General features: G+C 44.7%; 1 protein-coding gene and 1 pseudogene across 1 annotated transcript in view; both read right to left on the bottom strand.

Moving 5' to 3' along the window:
• Nucleotides 1-257: 257 nt before the first annotated feature.
• Nucleotides 258-13,278, bottom strand: part of BLM (Bloom syndrome, RecQ helicase-like) — a 99,451-nt gene continuing 86,430 nt past the window's right edge. The window contains 5 exon segments of the mRNA XM_006885212.1: nt 258-423; nt 4,374-4,566; nt 6,751-6,873; nt 9,169-9,361; nt 10,416-10,615. Of these exon segments, the coding sequence (XP_006885274.1) occupies nt 258-423; nt 4,374-4,566; nt 6,751-6,873; nt 9,169-9,361; nt 10,416-10,615 (875 nt within the window).
• The window catches only part of LOC102859532, a 4,194-nt pseudogene continuing 2,534 nt past the window's right edge, over nt 11,619-13,278 (bottom strand).

Here is a 13,278-nt window from a genome sequence, read left to right as displayed (position 1 = left end):
CTACTGCCATAGCACTCGCAGTCACAGAAAACCATGCTTATTCAGAAGAAAAGTGTTTATTTTAAAAACGACAACTATCATCTCTAAGCATTTATTTAAATATTAATAGATACTTGGTTAAAAAAAAACCCACAAAAACAACCAACCCCAAATAACACAACCCATTTTTACAAATGGTGTACTAACAGTTTTACAGCCCCAGATGGTCAGATGCTGACAAACAAGAAAGCAGATCCCTATACACTGTGACTTGGTTGTTATGAAAATGCATATGAAGGCTTAAGAAATGGTCTATTTTTAGGTTTTGGTGGAGCCATAATCCCCAGTTTCCTACTGGCTACTGAAGTCGGCGGAGAACCAAGGCACGCTGAGCTGGAGCCAAATGTGTCCGAGGATTTTGTCTTTCTGCACGTGGTGGACCCTCTGAAATGTGACAGAAGAAAAAAAAAAAGTTAAAATGTTAAATAAAACAATTGGACAGTCTTCTCTCTTGTCTCCCACCTGGAGCTCCAGTCCACCACCATCTCCATCCTATGAGACTACGCTTCAGCAGTCGCCTGGGACAGGTGAGCGCCCTTCACTGAGAAGGGCAGAGGGCTGCTGCCCTCCAGGTACTTACACACTGTCTTTCTGAAGTGCCTGATGGCTTCTCCATTCTGTGACTTGTAAAAAAGTCCCAGGGGCCCTTTTCCTACCCACACCTTTCCCAGCTTATAACCAGGTCCCTCCCCCTCAGATGACAGTATCCACAAACTCTGACTTGCTCCAACCAAACAAAATGAAAACAGTTTGTCTCAAGGCCCCACATCATTGGACCACTGGCATCGTGGGATTACCACACTTCACAGTGCAGAGAAGATGGGTTTTATGGGTAAACAGAGATAGAGCAGGGTGGGGGACTGAATGTGGTGGTCTGTGCTTGGCTGCTGCTGACGGTAGGTGAAATGAGCCTTCTCTTTGCCAAGCGAGAGAGAGAGGCTGCAGATGTGGCCCCCAGGCTCCACCTGACCTGTCCCCATCAGCTGCAGCTCCAGCAGTTTGGCTGGAAAGGCTGGCCTTTCCTCTAAGCCACATGGCAGTGCCCCTCCCCACCCACATCTTTCACAACAGGGGAGAAGGCCCAGGCCTGCCCTTCACCAAGTGCGTCCACTTCCGGCACTTCAGCTCTCCAGGGGACAGGAAGATAAGAGTCCCCTCCCCCGCCCTGCCAGCCCTGGCCCAGAAGGCCTCCATGATAAGGGCAGTGTATCTACACAAGCCGTTTCTGGTGTTGTGCAGATGGGTGGAATTTACGGGCAGCACAAACTCCACAGCATGAGATAGTCATGTGATGGTCCCATCTCTAAATTCCAGGCCAGAACATGGACCACAGCCTGTGGGTGCAACAAGGGGGCGTGTGGCTCTGCAAAGGGTGGTTTTTCAACATTCTTAAACTCTTGCTGAAGGGCAATCTCAACTGCACCACATGGCAAAGACCTGGCAAGGGAACACCCTTCTTTTCCCTGGGCTGGGCTCCTGCTGAGATATTAAGCCTGGGGCGAAAATCTGCTGTTGATGTTGATTTACAGAATGAATCTGCCAACAGCAGCTCCTTCCCACAGGCCACCCTTCAGACACCCACTCTGGGGCTGGGACACACTGGCTCATTGTGTGTGGCCTGGAAGCTGTGAGAAGGTGGCTGGAGCACTGAGGTCCCTGGCCTGGTGCCACTTCCATTCCCAGTGCCCAGGGATGTGCCGCCAGGTGAGCACGCCCCAGGTGAGCACACCCCAGGTGTGGGAACCAAGAGGACTGGGACTCTGGCAAAAAGACAGGTAGGTAGTTAACCTTTTCTCCTCCCTCCTTCTATAAGAGGCTGCTATGAGAATTTAAAAAAAAAAAAAAGAGTTATAAAAACATACTGATTTTAGCCTGCTGGGGTTTGAAAGAAATCCCATTTTAAATAGATCAGCTAATTAGAAACCAGCCTCAGCCCAGTCAAGGCCTTTAGATAAGGGAGCATCTCACCACTGTACTTGATTCACCCAAGGTGACAGGGCACAGCGCTCTCCTCTTAAACACATGACTAACTTTGTTCTAACAATTACATAAAACTGAGCTGGAAGACAGTGTTCTCCAGGGATTATTCCCGAGCAACAAGCAAAAACAAAAGTGCTCTGGGGTGTGGGTCCTCTGCAGTGTCCAGTCCTGGGTGTAGTCAGGTGTGGGTGGCTCAGCCGAGCCTCCCAGGCCAGGCCAGGCCTCAGCCTCCTCTTTATTGACCTGAGGGGGACAGACCAGATGCCTTTTAAGGTCTCCTTCTGTTTGGTGTGAGATCCTGAAAAAATGTTTCCCAAAATGAAGGAATAAACAAAGAAAATAAGAAAATGTCCCCACTGAAGAACATCTGCTGGTCAGTTGCATCCTCAGAAAAACCACAAAAATTAAACTAACATTCACTAATGCCTTTAATTTCTGTTCCCTGGCAGGAGGATTAGCACATACAAGATGTTTGCTTTACAGATTTAATGAGAAAATGACAACTTGGTAACATTTGCATTCCTGTCCTTTTCTTCCACTCGATTTTTGTTTTTTACAACCAGAAGGAGGAGAGGTAGGAGAAGGGCCCAAGAGACACGACAGCTCGCACAGCTCCCAGGAAACCTGCTTTCCTTTTAGCAAGCAGGTCTGTTCCAGTGTGCAGTTTTCCTGGGGTCATGGGGCGCCCACGAACCAGCGGGACCTCACCAAGGGCGCCCTTGTAGAAGCCAGGAAATGGGTGGCCAGGAGAAACAGTACGATGAGGAGGAAGTGCCAAGGTCATGGCACAGGGCTCAACAATGGCGTCCTTGGCGGGTGGCCGCGGCCCCAGCCAGGAGGCAAGGCAGGCCCTGAGCCACTGGTGAGGCCCCCGAAGGTGCCTGGACTGACGGACCTTTTGATTTCAGTCATTCAGTCCCTTCTCTGATTCTCCTGCATGGGACAGGAGGCAGAATCTCCCAGGCTCTGGAAGAGTGGCAGGGAGCTCGGCCTCGCGGGAGGTGGGTAGGATTTTGCAGCAGTCAGACAATGCACTAAGGAATGACAGAAGTGCAAAATCTGTGAGGAGACAAAGCTGCCCTTTGTTATGTTTGGCTCCGGTATGTCTTTCAGGTAGGGAAGCCTCTTAAGAGAAATGGCACAAACAACTAAACAACAAAAGTGATATAAAAAAACCCAAATGTTAAAATATCTAAAAAAAAAACCAAAATAAAAAAATATGTAAACCAAACCAACAAACCAAATACTAAGGTAAAAGAAAAATGAGGACAGGACTTTAGTCATCACCTACTTAGATGCCGTCAAGTTGACTACAACTCACCATGACCTTATGAACAAGACATGCGTACCCTGCCCTGTCCTGTGTCACCCTCGTCAACTCTGATATACGTGGCCACTGGTGCAATCACTGGGGCAGTTCATCCCGTTGAGGGTTTTCCTCTCCTTGGCTAACTCCCCACTTTCCCAGCAATGTCCTTGTCCAAGGACTGGCCCAAAGTATGTGAGACGTACCATCCTTGCCTTTAAGGAACACCTGCTTGTATTTTCTCCAAAAAAATATTTGGGCGAGCTCTGGTGGCCTAGTGGCAAGAAGGTGCACTGCAATCCCAGAGGTGCACGGTTCAAATCCACCAGATGCTCCGCTGGAGAAGGAGGAATAATCTCCTCCTGTACCAGTCAGATCTGATTTGATGGTACATGCACACACACAAAAATAATAAAATAAAAAAAATGTTTGGTTTTTATTTATTTTTTTTACATAATATATTTTAGATATGGATATTTTAAAAATTAAAAACAAATGGATTAAAACTTAATTATTACTCCACACTTAATTGCCACCACAGAGGCAATTATTTGATAATGGCTTATTTTAGTAAAAGGCGGTCTAGTGGCTTAGTGGGTAAGGAGCTGCACTACCAACCCAAAGGCAGGTGGTTCGAGTCCACCAATTGCTTCAGGGGAGAAAGATGGGCAATCCCCTCCTCCCGTGTGATATATAGCCTCTGAAAACCAGCTGGGAGGTCAGCTCTGTGTCAGTTCTGACTCCACAGCGGTAGCTTTTGACTATTTGGATAAATGCTTCAAAGCGGACCAAAGCAGTTACATATGCTAGTGGTCTAGTGGCAAGAAGCTGGGCTGTAATCCTGAAGGCACGTCTACCAGCTGCTCCGTAGAAGGATGGGCAATCTCTCCTGTGTGATTAACTGCCTCTGAACACCCGCTGGAGGGTCAGCTACGGGTCGGTTCAGACTCTACAGTATACAACAATATTAGATTTATATCCCCCCAGTTATATTTTTGTATCCTTCTCCCTTCTGTCCCCATATTGCAAAAGATACCGCAGAACATACCCTTTTGCACCGTAACCACTCTTTCTCCTTTTAGACCTCTGGAAGGCTGGCATCCTTTTCCTCTTTCTTTCATTTCTGGTTTTACTTGCAAAATAGTGAGAAGATACAGGAGCTTCCTCATCTAGTTCCTCAGAGGCGTCTCTCCCGGAGCCTCTGCTGCTGGTCAGGCTCCTCCGGGGGGAGTTGTCCTCATCTACAAAGGAGAACAAGGTGGGTCTGATGGGTAGGACTCGCTGGACGCAGCTGTCCACCACGTGCATGCAGACAAACATCAGAAAGCAGAGAAGACAAAAAGCAGAGGTCCCACCTCACCTGCCTGCTGGGCGCCCTCCCGCCATCTCCCTACAGATTCAACAATTCACCGAGAACAGAACATTTCTTACTATTTATTTTTAATTTCACAAAGCCCCATGGTGCTCAAGGACTATTTTTAATAAAAGTTTAAGAACTTTTGATCCTGGAGACCTCAGGTTGTGATCACACTATTGTGCAGGGTCAGACTTCTTTTACTGATTGTGTACTTAATCCTGCTAAGCAATCTGAAGCCTAGAAAGTGGAATATCAATGCTAGGCACTTAAAAAAAATTAAAAACGTGCAAAAAAGGATAAATCAGGAGTAAGAAACATAACTATGGTCTGTACCTCATCCCTGAACAATAGTTATTTTAGTAAACAACCATCAGAGAATTCTAGGCCATATTTTACTCTTATTAAAAACACTTGTTTGCAGAAGAGTGTGAACATCTCATATATTATGCAGGAAGCAAGTCTTTATAAAAGCATACATTTGCGAAGAGGATGATAATTTCCAAAGGTACTTGCATCCTAAGGCACCCCCAAATCACCAGCTCTCCTACTGGCCTGTCACACAGGGCGCTTTTCCGTTTTCTGAAGGGAGGCATTTCCCCGATGGTCCCGTTCACACTGGAGGCCGACAAGGCATGGATTGGGCCTTGGACCACTTGTCAGTCTGTCACGGGGTCCCTGGGGAGGGTGTGCAGCTTGAGGGCGAGGAGCTCTGCCAGCCTCGCCGTGGGACTTGGAGAAAATGAGAAGGCCTCACTCTCCCCTCCTGTGATATGGGTGTTGTGAGGATTAAATGACAAAACAGGCAAGCTGCTTGGCACAGTGCCGGCACCCTGAGCTTCTGCAAACGCGCAGTTATCATCACTGTTGAGCTGTTTCCGCTCAGTAGCCTTGTCTGATGTTGGCAAAACCCCCTTCCACACCAGTGACTACACTACACCAGTGACAAGTCCTACCAAGAGATTATTTCCCGCTTCAAATGCATCCACAGCAAGGCTTTTAATGGAATAATTACCACATTGAAGAATTAATGAAACCTTACTTTTCAGCATTTTGTTAGTGGATAAAAAATGACTGTGGAGAGACAAGTTGAAATCTTTGCTCACTCTCACCCTGCGTACAGCTTCTAGGAGGCCTGCCGGGTTCGTTAAAGGAGCTCTGGGGCTCTCTAGTGTGTGGTGCTATTCACCAAAGGACTTGTGTCTCTGGCAGTTCGAATCTACTGGTGGTTTGAATTGTTCTCTGTGGGAGAAAAATGTGCCGTCTGCTCCTGTCAAGAATTTCCAGATCTAAGATTGAATTGTTCCTCAGAGGGTCACACAGAAGATGGAATGGGCTTGATGGTGGCGAGTTTTTGGTTTTGGGGGTCATTACAGAAATGGTGAAAATAATTTCTTTGGCTGTTCCACTGTGTCTCAGTACAAGGCTGTCAGCGGAGGGCACCCGCTTCTGCACTCTTACCATCTCCCACAGAACAGTCAGCCCTTTGTTCTCCATTCTCCTCTTAGTCAAGCTGGGATGAGCCTGGTAATTAGAGGTTAGACATGACAGTGCTGAATGCAACCTTGGGGAGTGGCTGTTAAGGATGCACTGAGGGCAGAGTCTTTCAGTGACTAATAACAATAAGACTGATGAGCATTCCAATGACATGTTCAATTTTCCATAACGATGTAAACTCTCCTCTTTTATCTTCTGACATACTTGTCAGATAATGTGTTCTTCCTCAGATAAGAAAACTCAAGTACAAGGAGGCACTTGTGGCTTGCCAAGGACCAAACAGATCTGAGACCAGCACCCTGAGTTCCTGAGCCCCCCAGGCATGCGCATTTACATAACTGGGAACTTCTGGGTCCTAAGGGTCCCTTAGGGACCTATGAGTAGGTTCAGTAACTGGGACCAGGGGGCCTAACCACTGGGTGCCTCTCCAAGGTGCCCAGCATCCTTGAGCTTCTGTGTTCATGTGGAGGAAGTATTAACACAACCCAGAAAACAGAGACTTCTAACAGAGTGAGACGCACCACTTAGTGTTAGGACAATCTTTTGGAAAACACATTTTGGCCGTGTAACGAACCTGGCAGTGTCCACTCAGAGTATTTCTGCAATATTGGAATCACTTCGGCACCATATTTTTCTAGTTTGTCTTCAGTCACACCATCAATTTGAAGCAAAACCTCAGGATCAGAAGATAAAGATTCTGCGCATGGGAATAAAATTAGGAATTTAAATTACTGCTCATAGAAAACCCACTGAACTCATGCTCATTCACTCATCCAGCACGTTAAATGCCAACTAACTGCAAAGCCCCGGGCACAAGGGCCAATCCTCTAAATGGCCAAGTTGTCATTATTAGTGGGAGAAGACTGGGCACAGCAATTGCAGAAGCAACGGTGCAAAAGTCAGGGGAGAGGGGGAAGGAGTAGACGGCGTGTGAGCAGGGAATACGCGTGTGGACAGGGAGCGTGTGAAAACCTCAGGGGCTGAGCGAGAGTTTTTTCTTGCACAAGTCTGTCTGCTAGAGACTTGTCTAGCTGCTGAAAAGGCCTCCAGTCTGATTTCCAGCGCTGACCTCTCTCCCCACACTTCAGACCTGAACAACTACTTATTAAGGCCAGATCTAGATTCTTGCCCCCTGCCATTCTGAAACTATTCTTCCTCCAGTCTTTCCCAGTGTGCGACAAAACACACGTTCTGCTGTGACTTATAAGCAGGCAGTTAAGTTAGGCGCCCTCTGCAAATGATGGCACACGAGCCTGTCACTGGATAAGTCTGTTTTTAAAGATCATTCTGATTGCTGTAGGGAAAATGGATCGTAGGGGAAAAGAGTGGAGACTAGGAGCGTGGCAGAAGCTAAGGTAGGATTGAGTGAGGCCGGGCTCAACAGGAAGGCAGTAGGAGGGCGGTGAACAGAGATCCGGCTGGGTGGGAAGGCTTTCTATTTTCATGGGAAGCGAATGAGGGAGTAATAATTCCTCCAATTATGGCTGATATCACACATGTGATCTTGATATCATTTCTGTTTCGTTAAAAGGAATCATTCTGCTGGACAGAGTTTATTTATTATAAAGGGAATTAGTGGAAGATAAAGTGGGAGAGGCAAACAGAAATGCAGAGCCTTAATGGAACTGGTACTTTACCCTGAACTGGGGAGCTGTTGTTGTTTCAGAAAAATGCAATTATTTATATTTTTTTTTTAATTTATGCATATCACATCTGGAGAGTATGGATACGCGTTACGAAACTACCCGAATGACGTAGGGATAAAATACTGTATTTCACTGATTCTGAGATGCTTGTTCACACTTTAGCATTTCTGAAATTGAGATGTGCCTTCCAGCTGTTGACGGCCAAATGGCAGTGGTAATGAGGCTGCGGCCGCCTGTGCGTGTGAGAACTTAGTCACAGCTATTACTACTGTCGGCACGTCAACAGTCCCTGCACTGCTGCCTCCTCACAGGCTCAACTGTCACACGGAATGTCTTCAAACACACTACACTGTGATGAGCACATTGAAAGGAAAATGTGACTCAGTGCAAAGGAGCAGAGATGACAACAGGGCACATACACCTGGAATTTACAGAGCAAGTATCTTGTCTCTGAGGAAATGACCACAGTTGCGTAGTTTCTTGAAAGCAACAACCACGTGCTTCACCTCTAAACCCAATTCCTTCTGATTTTATGTGTGCATATACATATGATACAAATATACTTCTAAAGTAGAAAAAGATTCCAATTCTTTCAGGAAATGCACCCTATCATATTTTAAAGAGTTCTTTTTCTTTCATAATATAGTCCCATAAAATAAGAGTCTTAAATAGATGGCATCTGAGAATTGATGACACACTGAGAGGGCCCGCGGTGGTGGAGTGGGGAAGAAAATGGAAGGTGATGATTAAGAGATTGTTATGAGGTGACAGGGGAGGTGATCTAGACCAGCCAGTCTCCTGTGCGAACTACCTGCTTTTTTTTCTGGGGATTTTACCAACTGAGATTAGAAGCAGAGCTATTTGCAGCCAGGCAAGTAACTGAGATCGGCAAGTGTTTAATATTAATTAAAGACATAGTGGGGTGCGAGGTCAGGGTCCAAAGAAGCATAAAACACAACCTCTTTTCCTAAGGAACTTGGCTTTTCATTGCAGATCATGTGGGTACGACATTGCTTAATGCTGCGAGGACGGCAAATAATCAGCACAAGGTCATCAGGTGATAGAATGACTATCATTTTGGCGTCTGAAATGATAATAGCCTAATGCCCAGCATTAAACCAAAGTCTAAAATGAAACAATTTCTAGATAATGACACTGTATGTATCTCAAAGAAGAAATTTTATCTCACGAATGACTTCAAATGGTTTCTTTGTGCTTTCAATTCAGAGATCAAAGGGTAATAATAATATTCATAATGATAATAATGAAGACTTATTTATGTGTTTAAGAAGTTTTAGCAAGACGAGCTTCAGACCCGCTAAGCACACCATGTCCCAGAGGCCTACCTGCAAGCTTTTTGAGAGTAGCAGTATTAAAAATATTGAAGTAATGGACACCGAAAACCTTCCCCAGTGACTTGCAGACTTCTGTAAGCTCTCCAAGACATTTCTTAACTATCTCTTCCCTCTGAGAGACCTTGGCCTCCAAAGCTTTCTGCTTTTTCACACTGCTGTAGTTTTCCGTTTCCATAAAGTCTACCTTTGTGGGAGAGAGAGAGAAAGTCTAAGAGTCGGGGATGGGAACATTTGTACCCTAGAGACTTCATTTAATGTTGTTTTTGTGTACCACAGAGTTGGAACTTACTCATAGCTGACCATCCTGTGGGGTTTTCAGAGACAGTTAATCACATGGGGATACTGTCTGTCCTGCTCCCGCGAAGCAGCTGGTGGATTTGAACCACGTGCTTTTGGGACTGCAGTGCAGCTTCTTATCAGTAGGCCACCAGAGCCACCTCATTTAATGTTAGTAGCTTTTTTTTTTTTGTTCTGCCAAAGTTGCCAGCAAGTCCCTGGGAACAGGGGCTATGCATTTTCCACCTTTATATCTCAAGGGCCTGGTACAGAATGACCTCTTTGTAAATATATATTCAGTGAATATACAAAGATTTAATGAACTATTATATTCATTTTGAGTGGTGTTAGTTATAATTACGTGAGCTCAGTTTTGAGATCTCTAAATTAGCAAGTAGAGAACATTTTCATAGCAGACGTCTGTCTGGGAGGAAGCACAACCAGGATGCCCTTCAAAGACGGTGAAACGCTGTCTCCTGTACTTTGGGTATGTTGTCAGGCGCGGCCAGTTCTTGGGAGAAGGCATCAGGACTAGAGCAGTGGGGGGGCCAGCGAAAGAGAGGAAGGCCCTCATGGAGAAGGACCGGCATGCTGGCTGTAACAACGGGCTTGAGCACAGTGGGGAATGTAAGGATGGCGTGGGACAGGCCGCTGTGTTGATCTGTCACTCAGCACCTGACAACTCCCCACTCTCAATGCCATCAAGCTGATCCTAACTCACAGCAACCCTCTGTCGGGTTTGGAGACTAAATCATAAGAAGAGTCAGATACTGGGGGATCTGAACTGCAGGAGCCCCGAGGCCCTTTTTATTAGCAGCACAGCATGGGATGGAGCGCTGGCAGAGTCCCTGGTAGCTTGTGGTAGACAGGACATGTAAGTAAATGGAGAACTTAGAGTCATGCATTTTCATCCCCTCACTGCGAGGTAATAAAAGACAGCACACATTTTTTAAGGACCATACCTTTAAATGTCCATTTAGCACAGTTTGGGCTTTTGCTCCGGGCATCACATAGGCGATTGCTTGGTCATTGGCATTGATGTACAGGTCTTCATCCAAAATCTTGTCAAGTATAAGCTTTTTAAAAAGTCTTTCGGCATTGTGTCTTGAGTATCTGGATCCCTTCCCAAATATCCCCGACTGAACCTTCGCGCTCTTACTCCCTGTTAATAAGGTATGAGACGTTAAATTAGCAGATGCCGAACGCATCATCACCACTCTCAAAGAGAACTGAAAACTTCAGCACAAGTTGGAATAAATGGGAATGGAGACTATTTTCTATCCCTGCTAATGTATTTCTGTAAAATAAGAATATTCAAGTGTATGAGCTCTGATGGCCCAGTGGCAAGAAGCTGCACTGCAATCCCTGAAGTGCATGGTTTGAATCCACCAGATACACTGCTGGAGAAGGAGGGACAATATCCTCCTGTACCAGTCAGAGCCGATTTGATGGTGTACACACGTACACACACACACACACACACACACACACACACGAAAAAATAAATAAATAAAAGAATATTCAAGTGTCCAAAATGCCTGTGGTTGTACGCTCTCGCCCATCATTTGAGAATAACATATGTTGGCCAAAAACAGTAATAAAAAAGTTTACATTTGACAATAATGCATTTCCAGCCTCTAAGAAATCAAAGTTAAGTGTTTACATCATTGATGGGAGTTTCATTTTGCTATGATATATTAGGATAGCTGTATACACTTATTACCAAAAAATCTTTGACAGTTTTATAAATGCTGTCTCTATCCCTGGTCCTATTTACGACTCATTATTATCAAAGCACCGAAAGCCTGTGCTCCTTGTCACCCTTGCTAATGAAATCCATACAAACTGCAAAAGGCCCAGGGCTCCACAAGGTGTTCGAGGAACGTGGTGAAGAAGACAGGAAACGTGAACACACACTTCTCTCCCACTGGCTGATGGCACCACAGTGGCCTGTGTTCCTTTGTTTCCCACCCAAGCTGTGTAATTACTAATGTCTTCACCATAAACACAGTTTTATTATAACAATCCACTTAAGGAGCCCAGAGACATTGAGGGTAATCAGAATTAACTGTTACTTTGTAAAGCTTCAGCTCTATTTTTAAGAGTTCCAAAATAATCACACTATTGCAAATCTAGATGGCTTCTGGCCATATATACTGAATTACTCAGGTTTTGTCCTCTTCAAGTGCTGTGTACCCATGAAATGGTGGGGTGCTGGCTCTGGGGATGGTAGGCTGGGCAATGCAGGCCAGCGCCAGGGCTGTTAGGACCCAGCTGGAGTTAAGAGGAAGCTGGAGGATCCAGAAGCAACTATCTTAGAAACACGGGAGAGAGAACAAACTGATGTTCCAGAAAAAAAGTATGACCTACTCATCCTTCTAGTAACTGCCATAAAAGGTACAATCAGAGATGGAGGTAAAGGATATATTATTTATAATAGAAAAATGTGCCTTAAAATACACACTACCTGAATACAGTTATTGACTCAATATAAAATATACATGATTAAAAATTGTGCTTTAAAAAGAATAAAAAAAAAGAAAATCTATCTTGTCACATAAAAATGCTAAGAATTATTTATGTTATGGTAAGGTGTTGCTGCACTGATTTCTGGTATGATAAATATGTGATTATGAGGAAACTGGCCTAGTGGGTAGGGACTTGTGATGCCAACCCAAAGGTAGGCAGTTCGAATCCACCAGCGTCTTTGAGGGGGAGAGATGTGCACTTTCCTCTTATGCAGTTTACAGCCTTGAAAATCTCGCTGGAGGGACAGTTCTGTGTTGGTTCTGACTTGACAGCAATGAGAGATCTATTACACAGTGGGATCATCTATTATTTTATATTTAAGTCCTTGGCTTCCCCTCTAAAAGAGGCCTGCACCAGAAAAGGAAGAAACCACATTAAAAACCATATTAAAATCTGGTTTTGCCCTTTCGGGAATGAGCAGATACAGAAGAAACATGTATAAAACTGGGCACACCATTTTTCTACTCTAAACTATGGATATATTTAAATGAATGAATGTATCAGACTGTTTCCACTATTGGGTACTCATGAACATTAATTAGCTGCAACTGCATGTTGAGTTTCTTTCTAAGCCCCTGCTTGTTAAAATCTTTTAAAGAAAGATACCTATTCCTCCAGTAACATAAACGCACTTTCTCTAAGGTTGCTATCTAATCTTTTAAGGAGCTGCTGCCTATTTGATCTCAGTTCTTTAAAAAGCATAATACTCAAGGTTTTTACTAATTAAGGTAAACCATCTTGTGGTTTTAAGATGACCTCAGGGGATGCTTATGATTTAAGGTTTAAAGATGATCTCAATAGTTTAAGAGTTCATCCTCCCTCTGTGGCTCCAGAAAGTGTAGAATCCAGTAGCGTTATAAATTTTGTTCTGCGTTTTCCCTCTTGTGATGAAGATTGTTCAATGGGATCTTTGATTAAAATGCTTATAGTAACAGTCGTCTGGTACCACCTAAGTTCTTCTGGTCTCACAGCAAAGGAGGAAGTTGTTCGTGGAGGCAATTAGTCACACATATCCCCATTTACCTTCAGGTCCCGGCTCTCCTCCCTGTGCTGTTCTAGGTGCTGTATTGGGGGGTGGCTGCTTGCTAGCTTTTTAAAAAAAAATAAATAAAAAAAGCTAATAACAAATGCTAAATTTTATTTTAAGAATTATGGGCACTGAAGACAATACATGGAGAAGAGTCTGATACTGTCAGCAGCTTCAGCTTGCTTGGATTCTTAAATAACACCCTTTGTACCAGCAGTTAGGAAATCAAGAGATGTAATGCACTGGGAAAATCTGCAGTTAGGGACCTC

This window comes from Elephantulus edwardii, unplaced genomic scaffold (assembly GCF_000299155.1).
Source record: "Elephantulus edwardii isolate Elephantulus edwardi_28Jun2011 unplaced genomic scaffold, EleEdw1.0 scaffold00041, whole genome shotgun sequence".
Taxonomy (NCBI): domain Eukaryota; kingdom Metazoa; phylum Chordata; class Mammalia; order Macroscelidea; family Macroscelididae; genus Elephantulus; species Elephantulus edwardii.
Note: the sequence above shows the minus strand (reverse complement) of the source record. Positions and strands in the feature narration are given on the sequence as shown.